This window comes from Zalophus californianus, chromosome 6 (genome assembly GCF_009762305.2).
Source record: "Zalophus californianus isolate mZalCal1 chromosome 6, mZalCal1.pri.v2, whole genome shotgun sequence".
Taxonomy (NCBI): domain Eukaryota; kingdom Metazoa; phylum Chordata; class Mammalia; order Carnivora; family Otariidae; genus Zalophus; species Zalophus californianus.
This window is the reverse complement of record NC_045600.1, coordinates 99,646,910-99,662,283: the sequence shown is the minus strand read 5'-3', so window position 1 is coordinate 99,662,283 and position 15,374 is coordinate 99,646,910. Positions and strand designations below refer to the sequence as shown.

The window sequence follows — 15,374 nt, the reverse complement described above, 5'->3', positions numbered from 1 at the left end:
TACGTTGGATGCTGCATCATCCTCCTTCTTTGAACTTCCATTCTCTGCATCACTTCATGAGGATGCAGTCTCTGTGCTGGAGGTGCCGTGGCTGGAATATGGTGTGAAATTGGCTGGTGTGTGGGAGGGAGATGCTGAGGGATTGGTGCAGCTGTACTGGCTAAATGAGTTGGGGGTGGGGGTGCCACAGGGTGAGATGTTGCATGAGAAGATATCTGAGAATGGAAAGCATGTACAGGATGAGGAATAACATAATCCACTTGAGGTGGAGGCTGAGTCTGAGGAGGAGGGTTTCCATGAGAATGGGGACAGGCAGAGGCTTGATGATGAAGTGGTCTTGTCAAAGAAGCATCTGTAAAAAAAAATACGGACACCACGCAATTGAGCATATATTGCTGTTATACATTCCTTTTGTCTTTTACAAACATATTAGTACACATTTAATTTTTATGAATACTTTATTAAGGCTTGAGTCTGCTCAATTCTGCTTTGCACCCTGCTTTCTTCTTTGAATAATCTTAGGTATCTTCTCATGTCAATATATATAGTTTTACTTCATTCACAGCTTCGCAGCATTCTATTAATGTACCAAAATTTATTAAAGAAATCACCACTGATACAATTGGGAAACAACCCAAATGCTGCACTAAACACCTGTGTGTATGAAGCCTCTTGTGCTCACTCTTTCACACATACATGCATATGAGTGCGCGCACACATGCACTACTCATGGACGGCTTCTGCGACATAAATTCTATAAGGAATTCTTAGTCGGAGAAAATCACTTAAACTCAGATACCAGGTGACAAAATACCCTTCCCAAAAGGTTACCATAATTAATGTTTCCGTGAACAGTATACAGGAGTGCCTGATTACCCCTAATTACTAAACTTATTAAATGCCAATCTAAGAAAAATCTTGTATTTATTAACCACTCATACTTCTTCCCAGAATTACCTATTCATATTCTTAGGCTATTGTTCACCTTTTTTCTCATTGGTCTATAAGTATTCTTTGTATACATGGAAGGTTTGTCATAAGGTATAAACACTTTTCCAAATTGTCTTTTATTAATTTTATTTTACCATATGCAAGTTTTCTGCTTTTGTGAAGTCAAATGTAGAAGTTATACTTTTATAAATACATAAATCTTGCTTTCCTTCATGATTACTGGTTATAGAGCACTATAGAGAAGAAAGGAACTCATGAGTTCTTCTGGGCAAGACTGCAAAGATATTCCTTTCATGCTGCTCTTCTCTCTTCCTGCCCCACGCCTTTTTTTCCTGTGCTACATTTAAGATGATGAAGGGACATATTTGCCAAGAACCTGAAATGGAAACCAGCCTTAATAAAAATGGCTTCCCCCATTTCTTCATTCTTTATGTTTCAAAGTGGCTGTTGAAAAATCCCTCTGAGGAATACACATCTCCCTTACTCTAAGAGACATGCATCTGTTTGAGGTTTAAAAATATGTTTGTCTCCTCCTTGGATTTCAGTCCCAATTTCACTGTATTTGTAAGACCTTCTTGGAATCTGATATTGAGGTATGGCCATTCTCTACTTTCATGACAGAAGAGTTTCCTTCAATTTTAATCACTTCTTATTCAGCAGGGGTGAAAGGTAACCATGAACTCATTCAGCCAAATTTTCAAAGGACACCTTGCTGGCATGTATTTAAAGAAGCTTTCATTAAGCTCAATATAAACTCTGAGACAAAATTTTTAAGTGATTTTCTAAATGTCACGTTTTCAAATCAAGGCTTTACTCCAAGAAAACTCAGTACTTGGTCATAAAAAAAGAAGTCACTATGTTTTACCATTGTTAACTATCCTTCCTCAAATTCAGAGTATTTTTTCCAGTTTCAATTCAAAGTTTTCATTACTATAATCATTATACAAGAAATAATATTGACAAATACTATAAAATTTTTAAGTTTTGTTTCAGAATGAATCAATTTATTTAACTCTTCAGCATTTTTTCAGCTTTATTGAGGTATAATTAACAAATACAATTATATATATTTGAAGTGTACAAGATGATGATTTGAAATACATATACTTTGTGAAATGATTACTACAATCAGGTTCATTAACACATCCATTACCTCACACAGTTATGATTTTTTGTGTGTGTGGTGAAAAGTTCAGCCATTGTTATAATTCACTGTATAGTCTAAACAAAATAGATTGCTAACCACTGTAGAAAGGTGACATTCTGCATTCCCACAGACCATCTCCCTTCCTTCTCTATTTTATATGTTCTTGCCAGTAAAAAAAAAAAAAAAAAAAAAGAAAAAAAAAGTTCTTGATATTGGTTCCTAAAAGTTCAACATGTCACGTTGACCCAGCAATCTCACTCTAACAAGTTACCCAAGAGCAAACTAAGAAACTACAATATAACCATCAATAGAGAACTGATTTAATATACAATGGAATATTATGAGGATACTGAGAACAGCAACCTAGATTTTTATGGCTAATATGGAAAAAATCTAAGATATACTGTTAACATTTTTTTAAAAAAGAAAAAACTCAAAGAGGCAAATAATATGCTTGTTATGATCCACTGTTTTAAAAGGAGAGACATATATATACTTTTGTGTGTACAAAGAAAACTTCTGGAAGGTTTTATAAGCTACAGTTACTACCTTCAAGGTATTAAGATCAGTGGGATGTGAGGGAAAGGCTTTTAACTTCTCATCTTATGTCATTCTACAGTTTGAACTTTTTTACAATGTACACAAGTTACTTTAATAATAAAAGTAAAACAAGTTTAAATCATAAAACACTTCTTTATTAAGGCATTTAAAAAGAAATGCACTCACTTATAAACTGCTTCAATATATTATGGGGGGGAGGCAGAAAACCACACATTTTGAGTTCCTAATAAAAGACAATCAATTAAAGATCACTATCAATAGGTATCACAAAACAGCCTGTACAGCAGAATTTGCCCATTGATCAATGCTTTGCAAAAACTGTTCCAAAACCTGTTTTCTAACTTATACTTTATATCTTAAGTTGTATTATTGAAAAGGTAAATGATATTATCCCAAGGTTTCACTGTACACATTCTGGGTTGACTCCAGCTATATCTGCAAGACCCAGATTTTTTAAATTCTAGGGATGGAAAGAAATCTAATGAGATATTATATAACTGAAAATTATCCCTTGCATGCAATCAGAAAAAAAGCAAATGTCCTTGCCAACCTCCTAGTGTACTCCTGGTATGAATTTTCAGTGATGAAAACATCACAATATTAATTAAGTTTCTCATTTGATTATTAGCCTATAATGTAACAAAGTAGTAAATATGTATTACACAGCCTAAGAGCACTTCTCACTTCTTATGATACTCACAGATCTCACAGATTTCAATTTCTTTAGAAAAAGCATGTCTGACTTTAATTGCCTGCATCAAAATGAATAGATAAACCTTTTCGCAATCAGCCAAGCTTTCTGTGCATACCTCATGCCTTTCTCTCGTATGCTTCAGCTGACCTTCAGAATCCTTGGTCAAAATTTACTTTCTTGTGCCTAACAATGACTACTAAACTTTCAAACTGTCTGTTACTCCTAAAGGATAAATCTCAATCCCTTAGGGTTTTCTTTTATAGGAATCTAAGGTGCCATTCAATGTAGTTCACGTTCATATATTAAAATATAAAAGAGACAAAATATAATACTTTTTATTTCCCTGACCTTTTTAAACAACATCTGTCTTTTCTACCTTAGAAGATTGTTTTGGGAATGTGGGGTGAAGAGAGGACAAAATGGAAAAAATATACCCCACTCTTAGGCCAAGGAAATACTAAAAATTTATGAATTAGGATTATTGAAAGGTTATTTCATGGAGGAATGTACAATGCCTCTAAGTTCTCTGCCTGTTAAATTTATACTTACAAGGAGGTGGCATATAATGTCGACACGATGACAGTGAGGCTTGTGGAGGGGGCTGGGGCTGGGGCTGCGCAACCATGCTTGATCCAAAACCATCTATTGATAATGGCTGACTCGGGGCGGCAGCAGCAGCCTGATGGCCAAAGATTGCAGCTCGGGAAGAAGAAACAGGGCAGCAGGGGTCAAATGCAGATGCTCCGTGAAAACCACCACTTCCATGACTTCTGATACCATTGTTGCTCAGGTCTACTGGCAATGCCTGCTGTATAAAGAGGAACTATAAATCTTTCTAAAGTTTGGTCAAAACACCGTTTCATGTTATATTAGGAAAGTACTCCGGGCGCCTGGGTGGCTCAGTTGGTTAAGCGACTGCCTTCGGCTCAGGTCATGATCCTGGAGTCCCGGGATCGAGTCCCGCATCGGGCTCCCTGCTCAGCAGGGAGTCTGCTTCTCCCTCTGACCCTCTTCCCTCTCGTGCTCTCTATCTCTCATTCTCTCTCTCTCAAATAAATAAATAAAATCTTAAAAAAAAAAAAGTACTCCAATTGCAATCTAGAAAAATATAATCTCTAAATTAAAATTTAAAAAATAGTGAAATTTTTAGTATGAAGACCTATTCAGCACCAAAAAAATACTATGTGTATCTTGGATTATAAGAATTGTAGTGATTATATATTTAAAATCTATAATCAGTTTTTAAAAATCAAGCATAAAATCATGCTACAAGATGAACAAAAGTTAATTTATATATTATTTCAAGGTCTATTTCTCTTTCATTATCTAGATCTTAGGGAGAAAGAAACTTCCAAATCAGAGTTCCATATTCTTCTTTACCCCCAAATTTCATTAATTTAGGACTCCTTTGGAAAACACACAGTCAAACCACTGAAAAGATTAGGATTCTAGGTAAAAACTTCCTGTCCTGTTTCTAAACTGTATTCAGCAAGCATTCAACTGAAACTCTAACAATACAGACATTATCCAAGATAGCAAACAGTGTGTCATTATTCAAGATGAAGCATGAGCTAGCTTTGCCTCCTAACCTTTGCATTTACAAAAAAATTAGAAATATGATTTTAGGGAAGGTCCATTTACTCAGTTGGAAAATAAACCAAAGAATCTAGATTCCATGTCTACTCGTCAGTAATTAAGTTTATTCCCCATAAGCATTTTGAAAAGTTCTAAGTGAAACATTTCACTCCATCACAAACTATTCCAGAGCAGATTACAAAAACAGAACTGCTTCTTTGTATTCTTAAGTGATTTAAATACAAGTCTTTGCTTAGTGTTCAGTATAGCTGTAATTTTAAACATGTGATTAAAGAAAATAAAAATTAAAAAAATAATTTGATGCTACATATGAATTTATATGCAAGAATTGTTCCATACTAAAAGCTGAGGAGCTGAAGATGAAGAAGCTAGGGAAATGCATTATTAGAGGCCCAGGTCACCCAGCAGTCCCTGCAGGAACCACTGTGGTCTCCATACTTCCAATGGACTCCAGGTTTGAGGGGTAACAGAAACAAAAGGAACTCTGAATGCTAAAAGGAAAGGAGGATGATGGCACAGAAGCTGTGGGAAGATGAAAAAGAACTTCTTTCTTCTTCTAGATCATGTATCTACAATCCATTAAGCAAATGTCTGGCCTCTTTGAGTTGACAAATACAATGTATGTCCCTCAATTTGAGTAATAAGGTTTAAGAACAATATTGTAAGACTGTGAATTTGTATCTCCTTCCTATTTTCCTATTTAGGCTAAGACTTGGCAAATGGACTGGATTATCAACATACTATGAAGTTGAGCAAATTTCCTATCTTTTTCTCCAGTCAGTGATTAAGAACACTCCCAGAGAGTGAGTAAAGTAGGGTGCGTGTCCTCCTAGAAGAAACTGGGGCTAAAGTTAAAAGTAAAGAATAAAAAGAGAAGGGAGAAAAACCAAGAAAGAGAAGCCTCTTCATAATTCCAACAGTTCACTCAATTCTTACTCTAAAAGAAAAAGAGAGGGTAAGCAAGATCAGTACAGAAATGGCAAGTACTGGGGTGCCTGGGTGGCTCAGTCTTTAAGTGTCTGCCTTCAGCTTGGGTCACATGATCCCAGCATCCTGGGATCAAGCCCCGAATCGGGCTCCCTGCTCAGCGGGAAGCCTGCTTCTCCCTCTCCCACCCCTTTGCTGTATCTCACTATATCTCTCACTGCCAAATAAATAAATTCTTAAAAAGACAGTATTAAAAAAATAAATAAATGCAAAGGGTGTGTGACTGATTATTCAAAATGAAGCATGAGCTAGCTTTGCCTCATAACCTTTCCATTTATAAGTATTACTTTACAAAGATCCTAAGTAATGCATAATGCTAACTGAACTATCCTCTCAAAAGAGAAAGCTACATCCAAAGGAGTATAGTAAGGGCTACAGAGTATCAAGTGACAACTGCACCTTCTCTGTTATCAGGCCAAATCCTCCCCAACCGTTTTCTGCCCACCCACAATCTGACACTAATCCTAACACATCTACACAATCACAAATCCTCAGATTAGTTTGCTTCTCCTACTCCTCAACTTCCTGCTGTGCCCACACAGGTCTCAACTGGAGACTGACATTATCTCATGAGCATGTGGCTGATTTCAGAGTCCTCCAATGTCTATATGAGTCTCAAACTGTTCATATTGTTAAAGCTTCACTCTCTGTTCTCCTTCATACCCATTATCACCACTGACTGCCTGATCCTGTTGATTTTCCTCAAGTTTTGTGTGCAGTCCAAATATATCTACTTAGGGCGCCTGGGTGGCTCAGTTGGTTAAGCGACTGCCTTCGGCTCAGGTCATGATCCTGGAGTCCCAGGATCAAGTCCAGCGTCGGGCTCCCTGCTCAGCAGGGAGTCTGCTTCTCCCTCTGACCCCTCCCCCCCTCATGTGCTCTCTCTCAAATAAATAAAATCTTAAAAAAAAAAACCAAATACATCTACTTAGCGATAAGTGAAAAGATTACATTTGTTTTACAGTGAAAATTAGAAGAGATTCTACCTATAATTAACTCACTCAGGTTAAAAGAAAATGTTGCATACACACTTGATCTCTCAAACTATTATTTTATTAGTTCAACAACAATATTCTGTAAACAAAAACCCCACATTTTGGTAGCTCTTATTCAAGAATGTGGGAGAAGTCAGCAAATCCACTTCTTCACCATTTTCCTATGGTACTTCTAAACCCTCTCTTTCAGCTCATATTTTTAGTGAAAGAAAATTTTGCTTCTAAGCAGGGCCTTACATTCAGTCCACTAAAAAGTTTTTTCTTGATGCTTCCTCATACCCAAGAGGCAGAACAGGTTTAGATTATCAGTAGATGTTAATACTTACAACTGTTAGGACAACCAAAACAGTCTAACATCTATTTGATTATATTTCCTATTAAACTCTTTCAAATTTACTCTTGAGAACAGCAGCTTGTCTTTTGTTTGGTTTTAAGGGAACATCCCTCTTTCTTAATAATTTTTACTTGTCAGATCCAGAAGAGATAACCATCAAAATTTAAAAAGATGAAGCCAGTACTCTAGGAAATGTCAGGGGATACAGAAAAGCAGTTGCTCTGAATTTTCTTTTTGACTATTTTCTAGTATGTCAGTTATAGTTTTACCTTGAAATTATGTTTTGTTTTTCAAAGTATGTACCTACCCAGGTTATGTCACAATTTTAGAGATGATACAGCAAAAGTTAAAATAGCATGTTATACATGACTTTCATTTATTCCACATGATCACCAATACTTTATTATTATTTGACATTTCAAGCATTCATCAATAATATCAACTAAATTACTTAATTATAATTTTGTTACTGATACTTCAATTCCCAATGAACTAAAAACCTCATCTGCTCCTGAGAAACTATGTCACTGGTTTGTATCTGAGAAGGCAGTTTGTTTCTAGATGAGTGGAGATACAGGCAGCTCCAGAGAAAAAGGTAGAGGGTAAAAGACTAAGAAAATTTCCCAATTTCTCATCAATCAGGTTGACAGTGCAATTTCAACACTGTGAAATAAAATTCCAAAGATCAGATTCACCTGTATTTAACTAAAAACACCAAAAACCATTTCAGAATAAAAAAAACAGTATCACTTCTAATTTTCTACATCCCAGGCCTTCTCAGTTAGTTGTAATTAACTTAGACCATCAGAAAATCCTAGAGAATAAAAAAAAAAAAATCACAGACCACTAAATTGGGCCACTTTTGCAAGGGCAACAAGAATGATTTATTTAGTATATAAAATTCAGCATTAGGGTTCTTTTTCTTTTTCTTCCTGAACCAAGCACAATTTTTTTTTTTAAAGATTTTATTTATTTGACAGAGAGAGACAGAGCGAAGAGAGGGAACACAAGCAGGGGGAGTGGGAGAGGGAGAAGCAGGCTTCCTGCTGAGCAGGGAGCCTGATGCGGGACTCGATCCCAGGACCCTGGGATCATGACCTGAGCCAAAAGCAGACGCTTAACGACTGAGCCACCCAGGCGCCCTACAAGCACAATTTTTAAAAATTAAGAAAAAGAAAAAAGAAAACCTCATTCCACATACCTGGTCATGATAGCTGGTACCAGAACTACTGTTGGCTCCACACGGTGCTTGTACTTGTGGAGGTCTTTCCACAGGGCAAGAAGGATCACTAAAGGAGGGAGAAACTGGGACAGGCGGGTGGGGAGTATGATGGTGGTGGTGATGATGCTGAAAATGGTGGCCATGCTGCTGAAAGCAACTTGTGTGTGGATGTCCTAATGCATGGTGATTCTGTGATGACCCTCCACATGGTGAGTGCTGCGGACAGCAGGAAGGTAATCTTGGCATTGCAGGAGGGCCAGTTTCTGTTACAGCACTAGATGCAGTTCTCCTTGAGTCATCTTGAAACAAACAAAAATGCACAGAACAATCAAATGATCAAATATCACTGTGTAAAAAATAGGGACTGTGTATAAATAAGTAAATAAAGAATTGTTTAGTAAATTCAAATCTCTGTAAATAAGAATGTGATAGCACCATATTCTTAACATGCATGTCACATAATTTTGGGCAGTTATCTTCACTGGGATTTTTCTGAAAGTCTAATTCCTCAGGAGGCTCATATTTACTACGATGGTGTCTTTTTGTAAATTTTTTTAAGTTTTATTTATTTAAGTAATATCTACACCCAACGTGGGGCTCGAACTCACCTCCAACTGGGCCAGCCAGGCACCCCTACCATGATGTTTAAATGGCCCAGTCAGTTGGAGCGAGCAACTCCAGTATCACTTTTCTGGCCCTATTTCTGGAGTAACCAAGACCAGGGATACCCTGATTCTATTTGGGTCACAGAACCTAACCAATCTCTTCTGGGCCAATGGACTGATTATGAATATTCTAGTTATTCACAAATAATACAAAAATCCAACCCAAACTGGCTGAAATATTAAAGGAATTTACAGGCTCACATAAATGAATCTGGGTGGGGTGCTTCAGGTTCTGGTTGTTGTATCTGATTGCAGCAAACCTCCCTGTAATTTCCCTGTGTCTGCCCTCCAATACATGTTCTATCCTGCCTTTCCTGATTCTCTTCTGGGCAAGGTCTGTGATCTAAACCCTGTTAGGCTGTATCTCCATTCTAAATCTCTTTACGTTGTTTTTTCCCCAAGCTCCTAGTCTGTCCTATTTGGGCTAATTTCTTGTACTCTTTTGTAAAGGTTCTTAACCTTGGAACTAGAATTCAGGAATCTGTGAACTTGGATGGAAAAAAATTACTAATTTTTACTAATTTCTAATTGCTTCCTGGAATTAATAGTACCTTGTTAGCACCAGTTGAGAGGTTAAATATTATAAGTAACTTGTAACAACAACAAAAAAGTTGACAAGGTATTTACTTTTATTTTTTTTAAGCTCCCTCTCTTAAGATTTATTTATTTGAGGAGGGGGTGCGCAGAGGGAGGGAGAGGGGGAGAGAGAGAGAGAGAATCTCCAGGAGACTCCTCACTGAGCGTGGAGCCTAACCACAACCCTGAGATCATGACCTCAGCTGAAATCAAGAGTTGGACACTTAACAGACTGAGCCACCCAGGCACCCCAACGTGTTTACCTTTAAAACATAAATTATAGCAGATCCAAAGTCAGTTCTATAATTATGTCACTTTCATTCATTTGCATTCTAATTTTCTTAAATAACCTGGACAAAGTTACAAGTAGCTTATCAGGAAGAGACTATGATCAACAGCCTATCTTTGCTATGCTGAATCAAACATTAATTATTTTCCATATGCTGTAATATTTGTAGCAATAACTATTATAGTAGCTTTACTTCTGGCAACATTTTCAGGGTTTTACCTCAGCTCCCATAAAAAAGTGTTGCACAAATGAGTATCATTTATTATGTTACTTCATAAAAAATGATCAAAAACCTCTGGAACACTAAATCCATTCAGTGGGTAGACTAAATGACGTTCATAGTTCCTTCCAATTCAGATGCTTTAATTATACAAATCCAGCTATTTGAGGATTATGTGTAACTCTGAAATGTAGGACGGGGGGCTCCTGGGTGGCTCAGTTGGTTAAGTGTCTGCCTAGCGCTCAGGTCTTGTGAGATCAAGTCCCACATCAGGCTCCCTGCTTAGCGGGGAGTCTGCTTCTCCTTCTCCGTTTGCCTTTCCCTGCCACCCACCCCCCTGCTTATGTGCTCGCTCTCTCGCTCTGTCTCAAATAAAAATCTTAAAAAAATAAAAAATGACAAAAATAAAATAAAATGTAGGAGTGTGTAAGCAGAGCAAAAGATCTGTGGACTAATAAGGCTGTGAATGAAGTGACAGATATCATACTTATTTGTTGAGAAAGAACTTGCCCTCTTTGTCTTCAAATATTCCTAATACAAAAATCAGAGTGAGACAAGAGGAAGCATTACTATATGTACAGCTGAACAAATATTTAAAAGGTCCTATCACTAACAGTGTGGCCTCAAAAAGACTGATCTTATAGTTCTACTTCTTAGGGTACAGTTTTGGCTTCCAATTAAATCAATAATCTATTTGCCTAGAGTGCAGAACCTCTTTGTTCCTTAAACAGGCTAGCAACCCAAAGTAAAGGCAACTGAATCTCCTCTTGTTCCAGAGTTAATGACCAAGGAAAACTGCCATAAATTAGAAGTGAAATACAAATACCTACCCGAGCAAATAAAACACTTCCTTTTAATTAGAATTAGCCCACAGAGTGTCCACTAAAAATGAGACAATAACAAACCTGCACCAGAGAAATTAATTCCATTGCCCAGTGACATAAAGCTGGTTAAAGTACTTTCATTGTAATTCTAGCAGGATTATTAGATGTATTCACGCATCTATCCATTCATTTGGCAAGTCTTACACATAATAATGGTATGGTAAAGGATCTACAAAAGGCACTGGAAAATACAATGGTGAAAACGAAAAGTCCCGGCTTTTTTTTTTTTTCCCCTTAAAGTAGGCTCCATGCCCAGCCTGGAGCCCAATGGGGAACTTGAACTCATGACCCTGAGATCAAGACCTGAGCTGATATCAAGAGTTGGATGCTTAACCAACTAAGCCACCCAGGCACCCCGAAAGTCCTGACCTTTAAAATAACTTATGATGTTGTCTGCCTCTCTTGTTTTATCTCTGGCAACTAGAAACAGGCCTGCATAATGTAGGTGGTTCAATAAGCTGTTGCTAAATATAAATTAACCTCACAAGGGAAAAGAGGCATGCATGGAGCTAAGTGCTAAGAAGAGAAAAACTTGATCTTTAGTTCTCTCAAGGAGATCATTGTCAAGTATGGACAAAATTTGAGATATAAATCAACCAGCATGAGAACAGAAGCACTGGGTTCTAATGTAGTATAGGGCAATGTTGTGCCCCAGGGAATATCTGGCAACACCTGGAGATACTTTTGGTTGTCACAACTGGAGAGGAAGTGGTACTACTGATATTTAGTAGATTAGAGGCCAAAAATGCTGCTAAATATTCTACCATGCACAGGGTAGCCCCCCATACAAAGAACTGTGCAGCACAAAGACAACAGTGTCAAGAATGAGAAATAAAGGAAGAGTACAGGCATAAAGGAGGAGAGAGTATAGGCTCCAAGCCAGGCTTCCTAGGTCTGAATACTTATTCCATTATCATATAACCATGGGCAAGTTACTTCACCTATAAAATAAGAAAAGTAATAGAATCCGCCTTGTAAGTTATTACAAAAATCAGTTAATGTAGGTAAATCATACACCAATATTATGAGCTCAACAGATGTTAGCTATTATTATCCACTAGAACGTTAGTTCTGTTAGGGAAGAAAATTTATGTTTTCTTCCCACTGCCTAGAACAGTGCCTGATTTATAGTGTGCAATCAATATTTAAATAAATGAATATATAAGATATTATGCATGGATAAAGCAAGGAGCACATAGAAAAGTCAGAGAGATGAAGAGCTGCCTGGGGCATGTTGAGTTTGAGGTGACCGCAGAATGTTCCAGAGGAGATTTCCAACAGGCAGCTGGATATGAAAATTTAAAACAAAGAGAGGGCTCTGGAAACACAAATGGAAGGTCACTGGCATACTGGTGGTAGCTGAAAACACATGCAGTTATGAGATGGGCCAGTGAGAAAGGATAAGAATAGAGTCCTTGGAGAAAACACAGATGACAAGAAGATTACTGCCAGACTTTTCAACACGTTCGCTTTGACAGGAGTCAGAAGCAAGTTAAAGGAAGGAGTTTAAGGTACAGAAGATCCACTTAAGTGTATAAGACTTAACACAAATGTACACATGCACACTAAGGGAATGGAACAAGCAAAGATGCTGAGAAGGTAACTGTTAAAGCAAGGTCAAGAACACAAGAAGGACAAGAGGTAGAGCACCAATAAAGGGACTGGAAAGAACAGAAAGGAGTTAAAAGACCAGGAGTCAGGAGAGAAGGATAGGTATAAAAGTTTTCATGGAAGCGTTGGAAGTTAATGAATGCTTAAGAACCTTCATTTACTTTTATTTACTTTTCCCTGGAGGAATCAAAGTCTTGAGGAGAATGAGAGAATTTTGGAATAGCCACTAAGGGGAAAGAAAGAGAATTAAATGAGATACATCACACTATGGCAACTTATTACCAAAAGCCCAAGATTAGATACCATAAATTCATGAGGCACCAATCTGCTTGGTTCTATAATTTTGACCAGCCCCATCTAAAAACCTGGATAGGAGTGATGCTTGATGGCTTGAGTGAGTCAAGGTTGGAAATATGAAAGAAGGTATAAAGTAAGGACAGGATGTGAAGAAAATAGGAGACTGATGTTCTACAGAGTCTTAGCAGGAAATGAAGTCAGGAGAACTGAGTGCCCCTAATGTCATATGAGTACCTGTATGTGCTTCTATTAGGTTTATACAGAGGAACAATCTGGCCTGGAACAAGGTTCTCCTAAGTCTAGAGAAACACAACACAAGCAAGTCTATCCCAAAGGTAGTCGTCAATATAGGTAAAGTAGTATTATGAGAAAACCATTCAGACAGTGAAGTCACTACCCCAGATACTAAATGTGAATTCTGAGGGACCAAGAGTCTTAAAAAAATAAGTAAATAAAAGCTTTGTACGTGTCACATAAAATCTAGACAAGATGAGAGTATATAAAGCTACCAGGAGAAAAAAGTAAATAAGAAGAGTTCAAATCTTTGCCTCAAAGATTATTATTGGCTTTGAAAGTATTTAACTTCCAGATTTCTCCATTTCTGAAATGGGAAGAGTAATATTAGTAACAAGGAAATTTTTAAGAATTAAATAATAATACATAAAATAACATATAAGACAATAGGGTACTCAGGAAAGAGTGTACACTCAAAAAATGAAATAAAAATTAGCCCATTTCATTTCTTTTTTTTACAGAGAGAGACACAGCGATGGAGGGAACACAAGCAGGGGGAGTGGGAGAGGGAGAAGCAGGCTTCACGCTGAGCAGGGAGCCTGATGTGGGGCTCGATCCCAGGACTCTGGAATCATGACCTGAGCAGAAGGCAGGCGCTTAATGACTGAGCCACCCAGGCGCCCCAGCCCATTTCATTTCTCCCTACATTTTATTTTCAAAGAATACAGTATTTAAAAGACATCTTTGGGAAACCTCCTTGGACTTTGGATTCTACTCTCAATTTTCCACAAAGGTGAGGCCTAAATCCAGCCACAAGAAGATTTCCTAATCTGCTCAATAGAAGCTATAGTGATATTTTAAGAATTAAATAAGATACTATTAAAAGTAAAAAATGGGGGCGCCTGGGTGGCTCAGTCATTAAGCGTCTGCCTTTGGCTCATGTCATGATCCCGGGGTCCTGGGATCGAGCCCCGCACTGGGCTCCCTGCTCCACAGGAAGCCTGCTTCTCCCTCTCCCACTCCCCCTGCTTGTGTTCCCTCTCTCGCTGTGTCTCTCTCTGTCAAATAAATAAAATCTTAAAAAAAAAAAAAAGTAAAAAATGATAGCATAAGGTGGTTTCATTATTAATGGTGATACAGTCAAATCTATGAGCTACACGGTCTACAACATCCCAGTTAGTAAATGTTTAGCAAGTTCCTATCTCCATGCCATTGTCCGGGAAAGAAAGAAGGCTAGCTTAATGCTCAGTTAAACAGGGGATAGGAAAAAGAACCAGAGATATCATTGCTAACTGAAACATAATAAATAATCTGAGGGGGGCGCCTGGGTGGCTCAGTCGTTAAGCATCTGCTTTCGGCTCAGGTCATGATCCCAGGGTCCTGGGATCGAGCCCCACATCAGGCTCCCTGCTCCGCAGGAAGCCTGCTTCTCCCTCTCCCACTCCCCCTGCTTGTGTTCCCGCTCTCACTGTATCTCTCTCTGTCAAATAAATAAATAAAATCTTTAAAATAAATAAATAAATAATCTCAGGTAAGAGCTGAAACACTTAAAACATAGGAGGTTTTAAAACATATCTTTGTGATCCTGGGTTAGGAAATGGCTTCTTAGATATGACAGCAAAAAAAACCAAACAAACAAAAAAATTGAGAAAATGGACATCATCAAACTTTTTAAAAAATTCCCATCCTCATTTTCAATTCTTTTGGGGACACACCTAGGAGTGAGACTGTAGGTCATAGGGTAACTATGGTTTAACTTTTTGAGGACCCGCCAAAGTGTTCTCCATAGCAGCTGCAGCATTTTATATTTTATATTCCCACCAGATGTACATTAGGGTTCCAATTCCTCTACATTCTTGTCAACACTGGTTATTTTCTGATTTCCTGTTCTTTGGTTTTGTTTTGTTTGAATAATAGACATCCTGATAAGGATAAAGTAGTGCTTCACTGTGATTCTGATTTACATTTCTCTAATAACTAATGATGCTGTTTTCATGTCCTTCTTGATCAACTGAGTATCTTCTTTGAAAAAATACCTATGCAAATTCTTTGCCCATTTTTAAACTGGGGTATCTGTCTTTTTATTGTTGAGCTATGTAAGCTCTTTATAT

General features: G+C 37.6%; 1 protein-coding gene across 6 annotated transcripts in view; it reads right to left on the bottom strand.

Annotated features, from left to right (window-relative positions):
• The window catches only part of RNF111 (ring finger protein 111), a 122,751-nt gene that overhangs the window by 12,576 nt on the left and 94,801 nt on the right, over window positions 1–15,374 (bottom strand). For all 6 annotated transcript variants that reach the window (XM_027571091.2, XM_027571094.2, XM_027571089.2 and 3 more), the window contains exons 6-8: window positions 8,467–8,786; window positions 3,903–4,161; window positions 4–352 (exon numbers count right to left, since the gene is read on the bottom strand). In XM_027571091.2, the coding sequence (XP_027426892.1) occupies window positions 4–352; window positions 3,903–4,161; window positions 8,467–8,786 (928 nt within the window). The remainder of the gene's footprint in view (window positions 1–3; window positions 353–3,902; window positions 4,162–8,466; window positions 8,787–15,374) is intronic.